We start from the raw sequence: 23,194 nt of genomic DNA, 5'->3' as shown, positions 1-23,194 counted from the left end.
TTTAAAGCATTTTCATCTTTTTTTTTCTATTTCTCTTTTTTTCTGTGAAAATAACTAATAAGTTTAGAGATTGGTGAATTTTTTACAATCTAGTTATATAGAATCAACTTATCTTAATAATTTATTGATAATCAATTAAAGTGTTAAAATATGCAAGAAGGAGCCAAATGCAAAAAACTAGTGGTGACGGACATGGGGCACGTGGCATGCATAGAAGGGCAGCGGACATGGATCTGTGACCCCCCCTGATTTTAAGCATTTTCCTTTTTATTTCACCTTTTTTTATTTCTCTATTTTTGCGTGTGAAAATAAATAATAAGTTTAGAGATCAATTAAACTTTTTCAATCTAGTTACACATAATCAACTTATCTTGTAATTTATATACAATCAATTAAAGTGTTAAAATATTCATGTGTTGTAAAAAAATTAATGAATAAAGAAACTAAAAAATATCCATGTATTTTTTAAATGTTCGTCCATTTAAAAAAATTCATGGTGTATTATAAAAGTGTCCATTGTGTATTACAAAATGTTTAACAACATTTGAAAAATGTTTATGACGTATTTAAAAAAACATTCCCACTATAAAATCATTTCTCTTGTATTACCTTGCTGCTTCATTTTGAGCCAATAAAATTCATCATTTGTCTGAAAAAATAATTGTCTCCGGATTACTACTTTTTCAAGATTTATCTATAGCTGGTAGTACATGCATATACATGCGGCATGCCGATGGTGATGGAGAAGAGAGGAGCAAACGGAGGGAAGACACGGCCCCTTGCTATTATTAGACAGACCAGGAAGTCGAAAGTGAGTGACAGCCACCCACTGATGCGCGCCCTGGCCGCGGCGCGCGGGGCTCCTCGTTGACCGCCAGGGTATTAAACGCGGCCGGCCGTGTGCTCCAGCACGGCAAGGCCTTGCTACACACCCGCGCACCTTGCTTGCATTGGATCCACAACCATGGACGCCTGTCGCCTGGTCCTCGCCCTCGGCCTCCTCGCGGCCGCCGCCGCGCCGCTGGCCTCCGCCGATCTCGCCCCCGACTTCTACAAGGAGTCCTGCCCGGACGCCGAGAAGATCGTCGCCGCCGTCATCGAGAAGAAAATGAAGGACGACCCCGGCACCGCCGCCGGCCTCCTCCGCCTCCTCTTCCACGACTGCTTCGCCAATGTACGCACGCCGCCCTCGTTTGGTTCTTTGATTAGTTAGGGTAGAGATTTGATTGGAATCCGTCCTCGACGGAGAGAAAATGTGGGTTGATCTGCCGCCTCTGCGTGCATGCATGCATGGGTGTTTTTATGTTATGTCAGGGGTGCGACGCGTCCATCCTCATCGACCCGCTGTCCAACCAAAGCTCCGAGAAGGAGGCCGGGCCCAACATCTCGGTGCGCGGCTACGAGATCATCGACGAGGCCAAGAAGGAGCTGGAGGCCAAGTGCCCCAACACGGTGTCCTGCGCCGACATCATCTCCCTCGCCACCCGCGACTCCGTGAAACTCTCCGGCGGCCCGGACTACGCGGTCCCCACGGGCCGCCGCGACTCGCTCGTCTCCAACCGCGAGGATTCCGACGACAACCTGCCCGGCCCGGACATCCCCGTGCCCCAGGTCACAGCCGACTTCGTGAAGGCCGGCTTCACCGCCGAGGAGATGGTGCTGCTGCTCGCCGGCGGCCACAGCATCGGCAAGGTCAGGTGCATCTTCATCGAGCCCGACGCCTCGCCCATGGAGCCGGGCTATCGCGCCAGCATCAGCAAGCTCTGCGACGGGCCCAACCGGGAACCGGGCTTCGTCAACATGGACCAGTCCAACCCCAACACCATTGACAACTCCTTCTTCGCCAACGCCATCGCCGAGAAGATGCCGCTCACCATCGACCGCCTCCTCGCCATCGACGAGAAGACGGGGCCCATACTCAAGGACATGCTCAACAAGCCCAAAGAGGACTTCGCGTCGGCATTCGGCAAGGCCATGGAGAAGCTCACCGTGCTCAAGGCCATCACCGGCAAGGACGGCGAGGTCAGGAAGGCATGCAACGAGTTCAACAACCCCATGTCCAGCGACGGCCCCTCGGTCATACGGATCAGCTCCGTCGACCCTGAGGACCTGGACGGCTTGGCGGCCGGCAACAAGCAGGAGCAGGTGTCAAGCATCGTCTCGCAGGGGCACGAGGACGGACAGCCGGATGCCGCCGCCGGCAACGCGGACGCTAAGGCCGAGAAGCCCCACAAGAAGGCGTCCGGCAAGCACAAGCTCCGCAGCGACTAGAAGCAGTGCGCGTGAGCGCGTCACTGCCACACCGCGTACGTACGTAACTACGAGCTGTCGCCCCGCCCACCTCTCCGGCGACGCACGTAGGCCTCCATCCAGCAGCGTCTCCATCAAATTGATTAATTGCGCTTTGAATTACTCTTCTTCTTCCTCGCGGTACTCTCTTCCTTGATTGTAGAAGGAACGAGTGACGTACTACCATACTTCGGCTAGTTACTTAATGCTTGGTTGATTTTTTTCTTTCGAAACTAATATCGCGTCGAGTTTTTAACAGCGACCGTAGCACTCCAGTTTGTCTTAATTTTTTGTTGTATTTGTTCTTGTAACCAAGTTTTTTTGGCTGGGTGCCGAATTATATTGTACCAGTTTTGTTTTTGGCTTCCTTTTATGCATAGTCATACATTGTGCAGTGTTCTTGTTTCGATGGATACACTTACTTTGTGTATTATTATGTTTTTTTTCTCTTTAAAGATCCAGCTTTGGCTGGCTTCATTGACGATAAGCAGGAGGAGACATCTTGTTGGCTTGGGATGCAACTTCTTTTTTTAATGAAAAAACACAGATCTTTATTCATTTCCAATAACAATTACATCTTTTATGAAGAGTGGTACAATTTCACTCAAAGACTCCTCAAACCAGTCAAAAGTTGTAGAAAATTTAGCTAACTTAGCAAGTTCATGGGTAACCTTATTTGCTTCCTTATTACAGTGCTCTTGAATCTAGTAATGAGAAATTCACAAGCCAAAACGTAACAATCGTCAAACACTGCCGCCAATGTACTCGCCGTCCGTCCTCCGTTGCTCATGGTTTCAATGACCTCCAGGCTATCTGAGTTTATAGCAATACGGTCGCAACCCGCCCTTTGAGCAATGGATAGACCATATCTAAGCGCCAAAGTTTACACCGTCAGGACATCCGTGCACTAATCAATTCTCCAATTCACCCCTGCAATGAGCTTTCCTTTATCGTCCCTGAAAACAATGTCGGTCGTGCCACAAAGTAGGTTATGATTAAAAGAGGCATCCATATAAGTTTTAGAGCATCTCCAGCCGCGTCTCAGGAAGGTCTCCCCAGGCGATTTTCTCGCGCCGGCGCCAAAAAAATGGCCCAGTCGCGCCCCCAGGAGCCCGATTTTCGCCTCCCCTCCCTCGCACGCGTTCACACGGGCGCGGCGCGGCTATATAGCTGGTGGCCTCACTCGCCTGTGCCCACACCAGCCCCGCCCCTCGCCGCCGCCCAGCCCCTCCCTCTACCTCTCCTGAGCGCTGCCGCCTAGCCCCTCCCTCTACCTCTCCCGAGCGCTGCCGCCCAGCCCCTCCCTCTCCCTCTCTACCTCTCCCGAGTCCGTCGCCATGGCAGCGCGTTTCCCCGGAGACGAGGCGGCGGCCAACGGCTTCGGCCGTCGTTCGCTGCGCGAACAGGAGTCCTGGCTCCTGTTCCAGGCGAACATCCCGGCGCCGCCGGACATGCGCGCCGGGCCGACGGGGTGGAGACTCAGCGACGGGGGAGTGCCCATTCCCCCGTTGCCCGACGCCGTGGCCAAGCCCAAATACTTCGCCGAGGAGGTCGAGGTCGTACGCGCCTCCCTCACCGACGCCCAGCTCTCCCTCCCCTAGTACGCCGCCGACAACCACGCGGCTTGGGCGGCGTACTTCGAGCGCCGCCAGCAGCAGCGGTTGGCGTCCACCAACGACGCGTCGGTGGTCGGCGGCCAGAAGAACAGTGAGGGGCGCCACCTGTGGTGGGGCGTCCCCGGCCGCACACTCGAGGGCGTGCTGACGTACCTTGAGGGCAGCAACGACCCGCCGTTGGCGTACCCGGCGAGGATGGCCGCCCCGGCGCACCACCGACACGCCGGGCCATGGGCGCCAAGGAGGTTCGGGTCCTCCTTCTCTTCTTCCTCCTCGCGATCTTCCTCGCACTCCTCCGGTACTCCGGTTCTGCTCGGCATCAAGGCCGAGCCCGCGGCGGAGACGCCGCTCGGCCGGCGCACTCGCAGCGCCGGCATCGTCATCAACGAGGGAGGTCGGCGCGCCTCCTCGTCGGCTCCTCCTCCACGCTTCGTCAAGCCAAAGACGGAGCCGGGGCTCGCGCCGGTGAAGAAGGAGCCGGCCGCGCCGGTGAAGACGGAGCTCGACGACGACGACGCGGCCCTGGAATGGGCGCGTAGTGACTCCATAGCGATGGAGAAGGAGCGCCTGGAGAAGGCGAAGGAGCGCTGATACGTCTCCAACGTATCTATAATTTTTGATTGCTCCATACTATATTATCTACTGTTTTGGACTATATTGGGCTTTATTTTCCACTTTTATATTATTTTTGGGACTAACCTATTAACCGGAGGCCCAGCCCGGGATTGCTGTTTTTTTGCCTATTTCAGTGTTTCGAAAAAACGGAATATCAAAGGGAGTCCAAACGGAATAAACCTTTCTGGAACGTAATTTTCTTCCCGAATATGACCCAGGAGACTTGGACCCTACGCCAAGGAAGCTTCGAGGTGGGCACGAGGTTGGGGGGCGCGCCCTATACCCCAAGGCGCACCCCCCGCCCTCGTGGGCCCACCGAAACTCCACCGACGTACTTCTTCCTCCTATGTATACCTACGTACCCCCAAACGAACGGGGACGGAGCCAAAAACCTAATTCCACCGCCGCAACTTTCTGTATCCACGAGATCCCATCTTGGGGCCTGTTTCGGAGCTCCGCGGGAGAGGGCCGTCATCGCGGAGGGCTTCTACATTATCATAGCCTCTCCGATGAAGTGTGAGTAGTTTACCTCAGACCTTTGGGTCCATAGTTATTAGCTAGATGGCTTCTTCTCTCTTTTTGGATCTCAATACAAAGTTCTCCCCCTCTCTTGTGGAGATCTATTCGATTCAATCTTCTTCTTTTTGCGGTGTGTTTGTTGAGACCGATGAATTGTGGGTTTATGATCAAGTCTATCTATGAATAATATTTGAATCTTCTCTGAATTCTTTTATGTATGATTGGTTATCTTTGCAAGTCTCTTCGAATTATCCGTTTGGTTTGGCCAACTAGATTGGTAGTTCTTGCCATGGGAGAAGTGCTTAGCTTTGGGTTCGATCTTGCGGTGTCCTTTCCCAGTGACAGAAAGGGCAACAAGGCACGTATTGCATCGTTGCCATCGAGGATAACAAGATGGGGTTTATTTCATATTGCATGAAATTATCTCTCTACATCATGTCATCTTGCTTAAGGCGTTACTCTGTTTTTAACTTAAGACTCTAGATGCATGCTGGATAGCGGTCGATGAGTGGAGTAATAGTAGTAGATGTAGAATCGTTTCGGTCTACTTGTCACGGACGTGATGCCTATATACATGATCATGCCTAGATATTCTTATAACTATGCTCAATTCTGTCAATTGCTCAACAGTAATTTGTTCACCCACCGTAGAATACTTATGCTCTTGAGAGAAGCCACTAGTGAAACCTATGGCCCCCGGGTCTATTCTCATCATATCAATCTCCATCACTTTAATCTTGCTTTGCCTTTTACTTTTCACTTTGCATCTCTATACCAAAAATACCAAAAATATTATATCTATCAGATCTCACTCTCGTAAGTGACTGTGAAGGGATTGACAACCCCTAATCGCATTGGTTGCGAGTAGCTATCGTTTTGTGCAGGTACAAGGGACTTGAGCGTGGCCTCCTACTGGATTGATACCTTGGTTCTCAAAAACTGAGGGAAATACTTACGCTACTCTGCTGCATCATCCTTTCCTCTTCGGGGAAATCCAACGCAAGCTCAAGAGGTAGAAAGAAGAATTTCTGGCGCCGTTGCCGGGGAGTCTACGCAAAAAGTCAACATACCAAGTACCCATCAGAATCCCTATCTCTCGCATTACATTAGTTGCCATTTGCCTCTCGTTTTCCTCTCCCCCCAATTCACCCTTGCCGTTTTATTCGCCCTCTCTTTCTCCTTCTCCTTCTCCTCCTCCTTTCTCCATTTGCCTTTTTCTCGCTTGCCTTTTTGTTTGCCCGTGTGTTGGATTGCTTGTTTGTCGCGATGGCTCAAGATACTACCAAATTGTGTGACTTCACCAATACCAATAATAATGATTTCCTTAGCACTCTGATTGCTCCTCTTGCCAATACTGAATCTTGTGAAATCAATACTGCTTTGTTGAATCTTGTTATGAAAGATCAATTCGCCGGCCTTCCTAGTGAAGATGCCGCTACTCATCTGAATAGCTTCGTTGATTTATGTGATATGCAAAAGAAAAAAGATGTCGATAATGATGTCGTTAAATTGAAGCTATTTCCTTTTTCTCTTAGAGATCGTGCTAAAGCTTGGTTTTCGTCTTTGCCTAAAAATAGTATTGATTCTTGGAACAAGTGCAAAGATGCTTTTATCTCTAAGTATTTTCCTCCCGCTAAGATCATCTCTCTTAAAAACGATATTATGAACTTTAAGCAACTTGATCATGAACATGTTGCACAAGCTTGGGAGAGAATGAAATTAATGATACGTAATTGTCCTATTCATGGTTTGAATTTGTGGATGATTATACAAAAAATTTATGCCGGATTGAATTTTGCTTCTAGAAATCTTTTAGATTCGGCCGCGGGAGGCACTTTTATGGATATCACTTTAGGAGATGCTACTAAACTCTTAGATAATATTATGGTTAATTATTCTCAATGGCATACTGAAAGATCTTCTAATAAAAAAATGCATGCGATAGAAGAAATCAATGTTTTGAGTGGAAAGATGGACGAACTTATGAAATTATTTGCTACTAAGAGTATTTCTTCTGATCCTAATGATATGCCTTTGTCTACTTTGATTGAGAATAACAATGAATCTATGGATGTGAATTTTTTTGGTAGGAATAATTTTGGTAACAACGCGTACAGAGGGAATTTTAATCCTAGGCCATATCCTAGTAATCCTTCTAATAATTATGGAAACTCCTACAACAACTCTTATGGAAATTATAATAAGATGCCCTCTGAATTTGAGAATAGTGTTAAAGAGTTTATGAATTCACAAAAGAATTTTAATGCTTTGCTTGAAGAGAAATTACTTAAAGTTGATGATTTGGCTAGGAACATTGATAGAATTTCTCTTGAGGTTGATTCTTTAAAGCTTACATCTATTCCTCCTAAGCATGATATCAATGAGTCTCTTAAAGCCATGAGAATTTCCATTGATGGGTGCAAGGAAAGAACCGCTAGGATGCGTTCTTCCAAAGATGCCTTTATTAAAGCGTGTTCTTCCAATTCCTATGAAAATCAAGATGAAGATCTAAAAGTTATTGATGTGTCTCCTATCAAATCTTTGTTTTACAATATGAATCTTGATGAAACTGAATATGATCTTCCTTTACCTAGAAGGCGTTCTAAAAATTCGGAGTATTTAGATCTTTATGATGAAATTGATGAAAGTAGGATTGAAAGAAATAAAAATCTAGATGTTGCTAAACCCACTATATTGGATTTCAAGCAATTTAATTATGAAAGTTGCTCTTTAATTGACTGTATTTCCTTGTTGCAATCCATGCTAAATTCTCCACATGCTTATAGCCAAAAGAAAACCTTCACCGAACGTATTGTTGATGCCTTGATACAATCTTATGAAGAAAAACTTGAGTTGAAAGTTTCTATCCCTAGAAAACTCTATGATGAGTGGGAACCAACTATTAATATTAAAATTAAAGATCATGAGTTTTATGCTTTGTGTGATTTGGGTGCTAGTGTCTCCACTATCCCCAAAACTTTGTGTGATTTGCTAGATTTTCGCGATTTTGATGATTGCTCTCTAAACTTGCATCTTGCGGATTCTACTATTAAGAAACCTATGGGAAGGATTAATGATGTTCTTGTTGTTGCAAATAGGAATTATGTGCCTGTAGATTTCATTGTTCTTCATATAGATTGCAATCCTTCTTGCCCTATTATTCTTGGTAGACCTTTCCTTAGAACGGTTGGTGCGATTATTGATATAAAGGAAGGGAATATTAGATTTCAATTTCCACTAAAAAAGGGCATGGAACACTTTCCAAGAAAGAAAATAAAATTGCCATATGAAACTATCATGAGAGCCACTTATGGATTGCCTACCAAAGATGGCAATACCTAGATCTATCCTCGCTTTTATGCCTAGCTAAGGGCGTTAAACGATAGCGCTTGTTGGGAGGCAACCCAATTTTATTTTTATTCCTTACTTTTTGCTCCTGTTTAGTAATAAATAAATTATTTAACCTCTGTTTTGGTTGTGTTTTTTGTGTTTAATTAATGTTTGTGCCAAGTAGAACCGTTGGGAAGACTTGGGAAAAGTCTTGTTGAACTTGCTGTAAAAAACAGAAACTTTAGCGCTCACGAGAACTGCTGTCATTTTTATTTGGAGAGTGATATTTAGTTAATTATTTTTGCAGAAGATTAATAGATAAATTCCTCACGTCCAGCAATTTATTTTAGAATTTTTGGGGTTCCAGAAGTTTGCGTTAGTTACAGATTACTACAGACTGTTCTGTTTTTGACAAATTCTGTTTTTCGTGTGTTGTTTGCTTATTTTGATGAATCTATGGTTAGTAAAATAGTTTATAATCCATAGAGAAGTTGTAATACAGTAGGTTTAACACCAATATAAATAAATAATGAGTTCATTACAGTACCTTGAAGTGGTCTTTCATTTTCTTTCTCTAACGGAGCTCACGAGATTTCTATGGAGTTTTGTGTTGTGAAGTTTTCAAGTTTTGGGTGAATTCTTTTGATGGATTATGGAATAAGGAGTGGCGAGAGCCTAAACTTGGGGATGCCCATGGAACCCCCAAGATAATCCAAGGACACCAAAAAGTCAAAGCTTGGGGATGCCCCGGAAGGCATCCCCTCTTTCGTCCACTTCCATCGGTAATTTACTTGGAGCTATATTTTTATTTACCAACATGATATGTGTTTTGCTTGGAGCGTCTTGTATTATTTGTGTCTTTGGTTGTTAGTGTGCCACAATCATCCTTGTTTTACACACCTTTTGAGAGAGCCATTCATGAATTAGAATTTGATAGAATACTCTATGTGCTTCACTTATATCTTTTTGAGCTAAGTAGTTTTGCTCTATGTGATTCACTTATATCTTTTGAGCGCTATAATTTTGCTCTATGTGCTTCACTTAGATCTTTTAGAGAATGGTGGTGGATTTGTTTTAAAGAAACTATTGATCTTTCATGCTTCACTTAAATTATTTTGAGAGTCTCTTAATAGCATGGTAATTTGCTTAATAATAACATGCTTGGTATTCAAGATTTGTGAAACTTTCTTTTGAGTGTGTTGAATACTAAGAAAAGATTGAAGCATGATAATTATTTTGAGATATGAAGGTGATAATATTAGAGTCATGCTAGTTGAGTAGTTGTGAATTTAAAGAATACTTGTGTTAAAGTTTGTGATTCCCGTAGCATGCACGTATAGTGAACCGTTATGTGATGAAGTCGGAGCATGATTTATTTATTGATTGTCTTCCTTATGAGTGGCGGCCGGGGACGAGCGATGGTCTTTTCCTACCAATCTATCCCCCTAGGAGCATGCGTGTAATACTTTGCTTTGATAACTTCTAGATTTTTGCAATAAGTATATGAGTTCTTTATGACTATACAATGTTGAGTCCATGGATTATATGCACTTTTTCCTATCCTTCCACCATTGCTAGCCTCTCTAATACCGCGCACTTTTCGCCGGTATCATACACCCACCATATACCTTCCTCAAAACAGCCACCATACCTACCTATCATGGCATTTCCATAGCCATTCCGAGATATATTGCCATGCAACTTTCCACCGTTCCGTTTATTATGGCACGCTCCATCATTGTCATATTGCTAGCATGATCATGTAGTTGACATCGTATTGTGGCAAAGCCACCGTTCATAATTCTTTCATACATATCACTCTTGATTCATTGCATATCCCGGTACACCACCGGAGGCATTCATATAGAGTCATATTTTGTTCTAAGTATCGAGTTGTAATTGTTGAGTTGTAAGAAAAATAAAAGTGTGATGATCATCATTTTTAGAGCATTGTCCCAAGTGAGGAAAGAATGATGAAGACTATGATTCCCCCACAAGTCAGGATGAGACTCCGGAAAAAAAGAAAAGAAAAGAGGCCATAAAAAGAAAAAAAGAAAAGGCCCAAATAAAAAATGAGAGAAAAAGAGAGATGGGACAATGTTACTATCCTTTTACCACACTTGTGCTTCAAAGTAGCACCATGATCTTCATGATAGAGAGTCTCTCGTTATGTCACTTTCATATACTAGTGGGAATTTTTTATTATAAAACTTGACTTGTATATTCCAATGATGGGCTTCCTCAAAATGCCCTAGGTCTTCGTGAGCAAGCGAGTTGGATGCACACCCACTTAGTTTCTTTTGATGAGCTTTCATATACTTATAGCTCTAGTGCATCCGTTGCATGGCAATCCCTACTCAGTCACATTGATATCTATTGATGGGCATCTCCATAGCCCGTTGATACGCCTAGTTGATGTGAGACTATCTTCCCCTCTTTTTGTCTTCTCCACAACCACCATTCTATCACATATATAGTGCTATATCCATGGCTCACGCTCATGTATTGCGTGAAGATTGAAAGTTAGAGTATGAAACAATTGCTTGGCTTGTCATCGGGGTTGTGCATGATTTAAATACTTTGTGTGGTGAAGATAGAGCATAGCCAGACTATATGATTTTGTAGGGATAACTTTTTTTGGCCATGTTATTTTGAGAAGACATAATTGCTTTGTTAGTATGCTTGAAGTATTATTATTTTTATGTCAATATGAACTTTTGTCTTGAATCTTTCGAATCTGAATATTCATATCACAATTAAAAAGATTTGCATTGAAATTATGCCAAGTAGCACTCCGCATCAAAAATTCTCTATTTATCATTTACCTACTTGAGGACGAGCAGGAATTAAGCTTGGGGATGCCTGATATGTCTCCAACGTATCTATAATTTTTGATTGCTCCATGCTATATTATCTACTGTTTTGGACTATATTGGGCTTTATTTTCCACTTTTATATTATTTTTGGGACTAACCTATTAACCGGAGGCCCAGCCCGGAATTGTTGTTTTTTGCCTATTTCAGTGTTTCGAAGAAACGGAATATCAAACGGAGTCCAAACGGAATAAACCTTTCTGGAATGTGATTTCCTTCCCGAATATGACCCAAGAGACTTGGACCCTACGCCAAGGAAGCTTCAAGGTGGGCACGAGGTAGGGGGCGGGCCCTATACCCCCAGGCGCCCCCACCCTTGTGGGCCCACCGAAGCTCCACCGACGTACTTCTTCCTCCTATATATACCTACGTACCCCCAAACGAACGGGGACGGAGCCAAAAACCTAATTCCACCGCCGCAACTTTCTGTATCCATGAGATCCCATCTTGGGGTTGTTCCAGAGCTCCGCGGGAGAGGGCCGTCATCGCGGAGGGCTTCTACATCATCATAGCCTCTTCGATGAAGTGTGAGTAGTTTACCTCAGACCTTCGGGTCCATAGTTATTAGCTAGATGGCTTCTTCTCTCTTTTTGGATCTCAATACAAAGTTCTCCCCCTCTCTTGTGGAGATCTATTCGATGTAATATTCTTCTTTCTGCGGTGTGTTTGTTGAGACCGATGAATTGTGGGTTTATAATCAAGTCTATCTATGAATAATATTTGAATCTTCTCTGAATTCTTTTATGTATGATTGGTTATCTTTGCAAGTCTCTTCGAATTATCTGTTTGGTTTGGCCAACTAGATTGGTAGTTCTTGCCATGGAAGAAGTGCTTAGCTTTGGGTTCGATCTTGCGGTGTCATTTCCCAGTGACAGAAGGGGCAGCAAGGCACGTATTGCATCGTTGCCATCGAGGATAACAAGATGGGGTTTATTTCATATTGCATGAATTTATCTCTCTACATCATGTCATTTTGCTTAAGGCGTTACTCCGTTTTTAACTTAATACTCTAGATGCATGATGGATAGCGGTCGATGAGTGAAGTAATAGTAGTAGATGCAGAATCGTTTCGGTCTACTTGTCACGGACGTGATGCCTATATACATGATCATGCCTAGATATTCTTATAACTATGCTCAATTCTGTCAATTACTCAACAGTAATTTGTTCACCCACCGTAGAATACTTATGCTCTTGAGAGAAGCCACTAGTGAAACCTATGGCCCTCGGGTTTATTCTCATCATATCAATCTCCATCACTTTAATCTTGCTTTACTTTTTACTTTGCCTTTTACTTTTCGCTTTGCATCTCTATACCAAAAATACCAAAAATATTATATCTATCAGATCTCACTCTCGTAAGTGACCGTGAAGGGATTGACAACCCCTAATCGTGTTGGTTACGAGTATCTATCGTTTTGTGCAGGTACAAGGGACTTGAGCGTGGCCTCCTAGTGGATTGATACCTTGGTTCTCAAAAACTGAGGGAAATACTTACGCTACTCTGCTGCATCATCCTTTCCTCTTCGGGGAAATCCAACGCAAGCTTAAGAGGTAGCAAGCGCCAGTGCGCCGCCCTGCGCCACTTCACGGAGCGCCGACGCGGCCGCGACGAAGGCGGAGTCGTCGTCATCTGCGACAGCGACGACGACGACGCGCCGCCGCCACCAGCCCGCGTTGGCAACGCCGGTCTGGGGTCCACCAGGGACGGCCGCGTCAAGGAGGAGAAGTCCGACGACGCCGGCGACGATGGCGGCGACGACGGTGACTACTCGGCGTTCAGCTAGTTTCTTTTTTAGATTAGTTATCTATTTTGCTATGTAATGAAAATCCGCGAACATGTCTAATATATGCCCAAGTTTGCCAAAATTTATCGTGTTTAGCCGAACTTCGCCGAACTATGCCGAAATTTGCTATACAAATTTTATTTTTAAACGCGCCTGGGGGCGGCCCTGGGGCCGGCAGCTGGGGACCAACTCGCCCCCAGGCCCAATTTTTGCGCCGGCTCACCCCCAGGCGGCGATTTTAGGCGTCCTCTGGGGGGCCAACGGCTGGAGATGCTCTTACAAACCCCTTGGAGGTTGTATCCATCCACCTCTTTTGATAGTAGTCTTCGGTGATATGGTCATAATATAGTTTAACGTAATAGCATGAATCCCCATAGAAATCTGGTTGACATCTTGGGTTTTCTCTTTATGGACTAATTTTCGCCTCTCCCACCATAAATACAAGGTTGTCTTTGCAATCATCTCACAAACATTCCGACTACCCAAAATAGTTAGCTCATTTTCAGGTATAGAGAGTAAAAATTCGAGGACCGCCTCACGAGCATAATCAACTTCCCAAGTTCTTTTAATGACCTGATATAGTCCCAGCACTCTCCACACCTCCTTTGCTTCCTGACATTGGAATAACATATGCTTTGTATCCTCTGGTCCCAAGGGACAAGACGGAGAACTAGGGGCGGGGGGCTTTTATGTGCCTATTCACCAAAGTAACTCTACATGGAAGAGTGTCGTGCAAGGTGCGTCATATGAATTTTATTACCTTCGCTGGACAAGATAACTTCAAAATCTCACTCCAAATAGGATTAATAGTTAAACATCCCATATCATCAGTTCTTCTAAGTTTTCTCCCGTGTTGGTGTTCCCATTCCATAGCATAGGCTGGTCGAACCGAAAATACTCCATTTTTTTAATAGCTCCAAGCAACAAAATCTAACATATCATGTTGGGAAAGCGGAATTGCAAGGAACGCGTCAACTGGCCACAAATTTTGTGTAACTAGATTTTTGTCCTAGTTTAGCAGGGTCAATTATATCACCTACCCTTGAGATCAAATTACTCCTTCAAGGTGTGATTAATTTTCTATTTGCACTATTAGGGATCTAAGCATCTTCCCAAATATCGATATTGTGACCATTTCCAACACGCCATATATAACCATGATATAGACAATTAACCCCGTCATTATACTTTGCCAAGTAAAAGAGGATCGTCCCTTCTTTAACTTCGGATTCAACAAATCACCGTCAGGAAAATACTTAGCTCTCAACACGGTAGCACATAAGGACTCTGGATTCTCAAGAATACGCCAAACTTGTTTTTCCAACATTGCCAGGTTGAAACCGTGACTATCCCGGAATCCCATCCTCCCTTGATTTTTGGGTACACACATTTTTCATCAAGCCATCCAATGCATCCGCTTCTGATTGTCCTCGCCTCCCCACCAAAAATGAGACATCGCAAAAGTGATTCTCTTGCAAGTTTTTTTAGAAATTTTAAAGACGGACATCACATAGGTGGGGATCACTTTACAACAGATTTCAGGAGGATCTCCTTCCCTCCTCTGGATAGAAGTTTTTCTTTCCATCCACTTACCTTCATGATGATATGGTCAATCAAGTACTGGAAACAGTCAGACTTGTCCATACCCACATTAGCCGGTAGGCCCAAATATTTATCATTCGACGCTTCAGTCATAATATCAAGAGTGGTACAAAGTTTCTCCCTGATATTCACTCTCGTGTTGGGGCTGAAAAATATGCTTGATTTATCAACACTCACCATTTTCCCAGAGGGGGTACAATATGAATCCAAAATGGCTTTTAACGCCCCGACTGTGTATGTTAGCTTTCATCAGCATCAATGAGTCATCCACAAATAGAAGATTCGTCATAGATGGAGCCTCCGTACATACCTTCACACCTTCAATTTTCCTAGTCTCCTCTGCATGTGACAAGAGAGCGGTTAGGCCCTCGGTACATACCAATAATAAATAAGGAGATAACGGGTCTCATTGTAATCCTCTGGAGGGCTTAAAGCTCGTAGTTTCTTCCGTATTGAACCTAATCGATATTCTATAGTGGAAACACATTGCATAATAAAATTGACCCAACTCTCTTGGAAGCCCAATTTTAACATAATCTCCTTCAAGATGCAACGTTGGTTAACTTGTCAAACTCTCATATCAATGAGAACACTATCACAACACTAGTGAAACCGTTTGGGGCCCCGGAGTGGTGAATTACCGGGGTTTATGGTCCGCACTCTAACAAGCACAAAGTAGAATTCGTGCAAGAGCTTCTAGCCATCAGTGATTTCCATGAAGGGCCTTGGGTGCTTGTAGGGGATTTTAACCTTCTTGTCAACTCCGGAGACCGGCTTTGTGTTCCTACATGGTGGTACTGCTATATCATGAAAGTCTTCCATAACCGTCAGTTTGCCTATGCAACTGACGCATCTCTATTCCTCTGCCGAACCGACACATCTCTCCCAAGTGTCGCATCTGTTCAGATGGTATATACTGTAACAGTAACGATCGAATGAAAAGAAGTTACCATTCACTTGGAAGAAGACAGACATTCCACGATGGACCTAGTATTATCAATAGGATAATCTAATCTGGGGAGTGCTGCCGTATGGCGGTTCCAGCGGAGCTCCTCCCCTAGAGGAAAGAACCCAAAAACAACCTGAATAAAATGAAGCATGCGAACTGACGACATTTTCACAGAAATCAAAAGGTAACTATTTTACATTGCTCTGCACAACTGCATGGCAATCAAGAGAGAAACGACACCTCTAAGGAACAGATTCAAAATCCGCTAGGAGTTACACATGGACATGGGAGCATCACAGATCAAGGGCCTATCACACTCTATCAATCTAATGCAGAGCTAAATCTGATCGACCTACTTCTCCCCTTTACAGGCTCTTTACACGAAAAAAAGGAAAATAAGAAAAATGATAATATTACCAAACACCAATGACAATCAAAACAAACGCCCTGGCTAGTACAGGTGCTCATGCTTCACTCGCCCTTTCAGAATGCCTGGAACAGGGGGTGGTGGTGAGCTTGGTAATCTATTTGTGCCATTACTTGCCATTGCAGATTGTTGTATCTGATGCCGATAAATATTCGGCGTGCTCGAGCCCTCGCATCCATTTGATATCGGCTCCGAAGTACCGGCATTCTCTTCTTTTCCATACGAGTTCAGTGCTTTTAGCACATACGAGTCATCGTGCAACTCAAATGGGGTGCTGCGGATTCAGAAATGCACGTGTCAAAATAGTCAGGACGCCTTGTGTTGATCTAAGAAACAGAAACATAATAGATTCATAGTGAATCATTTCTTTCAAAAGAATTTATTATATGATGATTGGATATGTTCTATTCTTCACTTCTTAGACAAAATCGACAACCCCACTTGGCTTTTTCCATCTGTCTACCCACCATGAGACCGACCAAACACGTGTATCAATATTAGTTGGCATCAAGTCTAAACTTGAAAATTGTTTCAGCGGCACCTTCTGGTTACTAGAAGCCGCTCCAGTTTAATCATATCACTGCATTATGCTATCATCAAATTTTGATCTAACAGCTGAGGTTTTATTTCCCATTATATCCTTCCCATATTTTAAATGTGATAAGAGGCCTGCCCTTCCAGTCATGGCAAGAGAAAAAGAAAAGCCAGGTATTCTTAGATAAACTGGAAAGCTCTATCTCCAGAGGAAAGTAAATAACAGAATTCTTGTCTTACGTATTAAAGTCAAAATGCACCAGTTGCATATCTTCTGATATTTCAACTTCGACAGTTGCATGAGGGCGTGTCTGCAGGATACAAAAAAACTGTCATTTAGCCTGACATTATGCACAGAAAGCAGAACTGTAAATAAGAGAGTAAAGAATAAGTAATTTGAAAATTATTCACCTGGATAAGGATGAATGGCAAGGCCACTCCACCCGAAGGAATGTTTCCTGAACCATACAGCTGCTCATTTCGGTTTATTAAGTTCTGCATACCTAGATACTTCATATACCAGAGACATCCATAAATATATCAATCACAAATTTGACCATGAGATAAATAAATTTCAAAATAAGAAAGATTGACTCTCAATCTAGACCAACAATCCTTGGTAACATTTTCTATTCCAACATTAAACCCTAAGACCAGCCTTTGTATTGCTTACTTATTACTCCCTCTGTAAAGAAATATAAGAACATGTGGAGAGTAGGAACGGCCGCTTACTGCCAATTTTATGGTCGAAATAGCCAAGGGATGGATTTGCATTTTTAAGACAGTGGGCTACTAACAAGTTACTCCAATTTATCCACTACTGAAAGAATGGAATTATCTAATTAATACTGCAGAGTCCCGGTCTTCACGCTAGAACGTCAGGACCATTGATTTTGAGAGGTCAAGGCCAGGAACCAGCCAAATTTTAGTTTGTTGAACTCTGGTCAGAACTACATGTGAATTCGATCTTTCTTCCTTAATCTCAAGCAGCAAAGATCATAACAAACGTAATTTCAGTTTTTGAGTAGCATGGAACATCACAAAAAAAAGAAACAAAATATGCAGAATGCTGGTCTGTGAAGAGTAAATAATTGACAGAAAGCAGGCGGACATATAAACAATTCCTAAAAGGTTGAGAACATCCTCTTATTATTAACATATATCAAATATTTATTCTGCGGCATACTCAAAACTGTAGACAGGGAACTGGGTCAATGAGGTGGACCCCAGTATTGGACTTGAGCTAAGCATGCATATTGAGACACAATGGTACACGGTACACCAAATAAATGCTTTTTTGTTAGGACATTATGTTATGTCAGAGCCACATGATCTGAATAGTACAGTACAATAAGTACACCGAACATTTCATATAGTTCATTTAACATAATCAAAGGAAAACAGGAGAAGTCATATCCTTACTTGATCCTGTAGCTCCTGCAAATATGCACTTTTCTTTTCAATCCTTGCTTTCACTCCGGCGAGATCCGCCTTTAAATAGACACAAATTGATGAATAATAATACTACAGAAGGTACATCTAATGTCAATAGCCATTGAGGGAAAATAGACACAACCTGCAGCTCTTCAATATCATTTATACTAGTCCGAGGCAAGCCTTTCCACTGTATTTCCTTCTTATCCTTAGATATAATGTCCATAGCCATCAGAACATTCAGTGCATCATAAACCCTCCTTCGAATATTTTTCTCATCATATTGTTGCTGCATTTTAACACAGTGAGCACATACACGACAAAACAACTAACTGATGCAAAGGGCATTCATATTTCTTAACTGCATTCGGATTATCAGGATCTGGCGGTTCAATATTGTTATTGGGGTCTGTAAACTCAGCAACAAGTTCATCTGCCACCTGACAAAAAAGGTAAAATGTATGAGCTCTAACATTTTAGTTTCATCAATAATCTACATCCTAGAGATTTCAAGCAACCAGTACAAAAAGAAAGAAAGAAATGTAAATATCATTATCGGCACAGTAATGAAACAGGATAGGTTTCACAGTTTCAAGGAACTCCAAACATCAAAATGCATATATTGAAGGTAGGATACCAGTTTAAAGAGTAGTAGTAGATGGGGGATAACTCACAAGACTAGCGGATTACAATGACTTTCATCACAAAAGATCTTAGTGATCAAATGGTGATGTTACACCATGGTGTGCATCTGTGTTTGCAGTTTCATGATATCAAAGGCATGCAAGTTTGATTAGAACTAGTATGAGAACCAATCACCCTCAAACTGATATAGGGCTGCGTTGATTAAACCAGGTGGACCACATGAGCAAGCCAACTCAATGTTATGGCTAGTTCTCCCCTATACTGTGTGGAAAATGCACATTACTCTATTTCAATAACTGGTTGGATCTTAAATATGGAGCAACGAGAAAACGTATGCGAAGGAATAGGGTCACATATCAAACTATGGCCACTTCACTCCAGTCGCAAGCCTAGCCTTAGGCATCCCCCTCCTTACGGTTAAGGGTAATGACTTCAAACATGGCCAGCTCCTATAGTGTGACAGGCGGTGTGTACAAGGCCCGGGAACGGATTCACCGCCGTATGGCTGACCGGCGATTACTAGCGATTCCTGCTTCATGCAGGCGAGTTGCAGCCTGGTTTCTGGTTAATATATGGCAAAACGCATGCAGCCCACACAAATGATGAAAAAATAACAACAGGAATTTTGAGCTAAAAACTAATAAAGCACTAACCTCATTATATGTTGTTCTCCCTTTACTTTCAACTTTCTCGCAAACTGCAAAACACCAAACAGAACACATTGTGATACCTCTGATGTTGGCAGAAAGTGTACCTCTACTCAATAGGCATGACCTCTAGAATGGACTACAAATGAATGAACAACAAAACGGAAATAGACAATAAAAACAAGCTCTGCTCATTGTTTGAACTTTCATTTGTGCTGTTAATGGTCAAATTATAAATGTGAACATGATACCTTGAATTAAACAGGGTACTAATACAGAAAGGGAACAATTCGACTGACCTTTCATACTGAACTGTCGCAACCCCCGGCCACCTTTATCAGGACCAACTGCTGCCGCTCTTCGCTTCTTCTTCTTGATGCTGTTTGTGAAAACACTTAGTGCACTAAACCAATTGATGCCAGCTATGGTAAGTATCCTTAGAAGTACTCCCTCTGTAAAGAAATATAAGAGTGTTTCTCTAGTGATCTAAATGCTCTTATATTTCTTTACGGAGGGAGTAGAAGTTTAAGCTACAGTTAACTACGAAGCGGCAAGCAGCAGTTTCCATTATTTGATGATTCCAAGTAAATATAAGCGTATATAGGATGGATATTAGATGAGTAAACCGAAGAGAGACACAGAATTGCACATTAACTTCAATGCAACCTTATACAATCTGCAACTATATGGCAGAACAGAAACCGTACGACTGATATTTTACTGATCAACATAACAGTGCACACCAGTATGAGTCTACGAAATAAGGATCGGATCTAACTCCAATTACAGCAAGGCTAGCGTGCAAGACGTAATCCGAAGAACAGCCACGGAAAACACTACGGATCAGCGAAAACTCTAATATCCAGCAGCATCTGTCGCTAGAAGGCAATTTGGGATCGCGGTAGATGGCAGATGGGGAAACTCAATCTGTCAGGCAACCCGAGCAGAGCGATGTCCACGAACCTGATGGGGGCCTGCGAGGAAGGCGCGTCGTCGCCGTTGATGTCGAGGTTGTTGAGGCGGAGGAAGGCCGTGCCGTCGCTGGCGGGCGTGGACGCGGCGGGGCCCGGGCCCGCGCCGTTGGCGGCGGCGGGGCCCTGCTGCTCGCTGCGGCTTGACGGGGAGCCGCCGGCGCTGCCGCCGCTGGTGGAGGCGGAGTGCGCGGGGCCGCTGGAGGGCGGCGGCGTGCCCACGGGCGCCGGCTGCTGCGGGAAGCTCGGGCCGCCGCCCCCGCCGTTCTCGTCCGGGCGGTGGGGGACGCCGGAGACCATGGAGGCCGGGATCAAGCGGGATCGGGCGGAATTGGGGAGGAGACGGGGCTGTGAAACCCTAGCGGGGCGAGGCGAGGTCGGGGGGCAAATGGAGGGAGGGAGGGAGGGAGGGAGAGGAGGAACTCGTTCGGGAGAGCGGGGAGACACGCGAAGCCCAAAGCCTTTAATCCTTTTTGAGTTTTTTCCCTTGGCTCGTTTGGTTTTGTGATTGGGATTTGGCGGTTGCGTGGCGGGCGGGCGGGGCGGCGAAGGGAAAGGTCGTCACCCAGCCGGACTCTGGTGTCATGGTGCTCTTCGCGGGCTGGATATTTTTCTTTCTCATACATCTCGTCGATTCTAATTTAATTGTGGTAAATTATTAGATGGATTCGGATAGTAAATGACAGTATCAGAACCAAAGTACTAAATGGATCACAAATTCATGCTTTCGGGTTATATTTACACATGTTTTTTTTCCTTTCTCATCTTATTCTCAACCTATTTATTCATGTTCTTTTTACAAAGGTAATTTGGGTTGAGGGTGAATTTCCCACGAAAAAAATTTGAGGTTGAACACAGAACGAGGAAAATATACCTTACTGTGTCTACACATGAGAACTGCTCAAGCACGTAGGCACAATATGCCCGACCCGGATTACATCCAAACTGCCCTCCTTTGACATAAAAGGTCCCCGAGTCCCTCGACCAAAATCCCGACTAAGTCACAAGTCCCGTCGCTTGAAAATTGATGCATATGAAGTTTTCAATCTTGCCGACTTCGCTGGAGTGTCGTGTGCCCATGCTCCAGCAGAGGTACCAATTTGCAATATTGTTTGGGAAAACTTTGTTTTTGCCACTCTAATTTTTGTCTACTTCACTTATGTCATTCTAAAATTTGACATATCAGTTCTGTTACTCTTAGTTTTTGACAATACATCACAAATGTCATTCCGTGGCAAAAATAATAATTTTTCATTTCACTTTTGTCATTCTTAGATTTTGAGAATGTATCACAATTGCCATTCTGTGGCAATCAAAAACTAAGAGTGACAAAAGTGAAATGTCGAATTTTAGAGTGGCATAAGCAAAGTTGGGTAAAACTAGAGTGGCAAAAACAAAGTTTTCCCTTATTGTTTTTAGGTGCTTCTACTTGAATCTAGCATTGATACCAATTTAGCCACCACACTTGCCCTACTATAGCAATCATCAAAGCACCACTGAACGTGGGCTCTTTCATTGTCATTTCATTAGCTGAGCTGATCTAACGTGCTAGTAACATCAATGTACATTGCACATTTATCGGTTGGATTAAATCATAGACTGAAGTTCATGATCATTATTATTTTTGTTGCTCCATTGAAAGTTAGACTTCATAAATAAATAATTTGATCCGACCATAGTAGCTCTAGAAAGATTGCTACTTGTGAGCTGCATTGGGATTTTCCCCGAAGCGTAGATGAGATGCAGTACAGTAGAGATAAATATTTCCCTCAGTGAGATCCAAGGTTTATCGAACCAATAGGAAAATGACGCTAACCCTCATGAACAACACATGCACATGTTGGGAATCGTTGCATGGAAAAAAATTATATGCTCACACAATGATCTATCCATGGAGATGCATAGCAACAAGGGGGGAGTGTGTCTACGTACCCTCGTAGACCGTAAGCGGAAGCGTTTCACAACGCGGTTGATGTAGTCGAACTTCTTCGTGCTCGATCAAGTACCGAACACACAGCACCTCTGCGTTCTGCACATGTTCAGCTCGATGACGTCCCTCACCTTCTTGATCCAGCAAGACGTCGAGGTAGTAGATGAGTTTCGTCGGCATGATGGTGTGGTGACGGTGATGATGAAGTGATCTCCGCAAGGCTTCGCCTAAGCACTACGAAAATATGACCGGGGGTGTAAACGGTGGAGGGAGGCGCCACACACGGCTAACAATTGATCTGGTGTGTGCTAGCCCCCCCCCCCCAGGTGGGAGGGAGAGGGGAGGTTGCCAGGAGGCGCCCCAAGTAGGTCGAATCCTACTTGGGGTCCCCCCAAGTGCCCCCTGCCATATTTAACCGAGGGAGAAGGAAAGAGGGGGAGAGAGGGAAGTGGGAATCCTAATCCACACCTTCCTTTCCCTTCTCCCCTTTCCTTCCCCTCCTTAGGCCGGCCCATATGGGGGCGCACCAGCCCCTTGTGGCTGGTGTGTTTCCCTTCTTGGCCCATAAGGCCCATATCTTCTGTCGGGGGTGCACAGAACCCCTTCCGGTGACCCGATAAGTACCCGGTAACCCCCCAAACACTTCCGGTGTCCGAACACCCTCATCCTATATATCAATCTTTACCTCTCTACCATTTCGAGACTCCTCGTCATGTTCGTGATCATATCCGAAACTCCGAACAACATTCGGTCACCAAATCACATAACTCATATAATACTATATCGTCATCGAACGTTAAGCGTGCGGACCCTATGGGTTCGAGAACTATGTAGACATGACCGAGACACCTCTCCAATCAATAACCAATAGCAGAACCTGGATGCCCATATTGGCTCCTACATATTCTACGAAGATCTTTATCGGTCGAACTGTTATGACAACATACATAATTCCCTTTGTCCATCAGTATGTTACTTGCCCGAGATTCGATCGTCGGTATCTTCATACCTAGTTCAATCTCGTTA

The 23,194-nt window shown here is 44.1% G+C and overlaps 2 protein-coding genes across 2 annotated transcripts; one reads left to right on the top strand and one right to left on the bottom strand.

The window, feature by feature from the left end:
* The first annotated feature begins 929 nt into the window (after positions 1 to 929).
* On the top strand, positions 930 to 2,683 carry LOC119288604 (peroxidase 44-like). The gene is made up of 2 exons (XM_037568194.1): positions 930 to 1,174; positions 1,315 to 2,683. Exons 1-2 carry the CDS (start codon positions 965 to 967, stop codon positions 2,269 to 2,271), a joined length of 1,167 nt encoding a protein of 388 aa, XP_037424091.1. The 5' UTR covers positions 930 to 964; the 3' UTR covers positions 2,272 to 2,683.
* A 13,040-nt stretch (positions 2,684 to 15,723) lies between these two features.
* Positions 15,724 to 20,650, bottom strand: LOC119284741 (transcription factor-like protein DPB). Its single transcript, XM_037563902.1, has 9 exons — positions 20,231 to 20,650; positions 19,567 to 19,646; positions 19,274 to 19,317; positions 18,338 to 18,415; positions 18,118 to 18,264; positions 17,964 to 18,032; positions 16,953 to 17,051; positions 16,782 to 16,852; positions 15,724 to 16,281 (listed from the first exon to the last, which is right to left on the bottom strand). The coding sequence occupies exons 1-9, from the start codon at positions 20,536 to 20,538 to the stop codon at positions 16,032 to 16,034; spliced, it is 1,146 nt and encodes a 381-aa protein (XP_037419799.1). The 5' UTR covers positions 20,539 to 20,650; the 3' UTR covers positions 15,724 to 16,031.
* Between the last annotated feature and the right edge of the window lie 2,544 nt (positions 20,651 to 23,194).

The sequence above is a fragment of the Triticum dicoccoides genome, chromosome 4A, assembly GCF_002162155.2.
Source record: "Triticum dicoccoides isolate Atlit2015 ecotype Zavitan chromosome 4A, WEW_v2.0, whole genome shotgun sequence".
In the NCBI taxonomy this organism is placed as follows: Eukaryota; Viridiplantae; Streptophyta; class Magnoliopsida; order Poales; family Poaceae; genus Triticum; species Triticum dicoccoides.
This window is presented reverse-complemented; position numbering and strand designations above follow the sequence as displayed.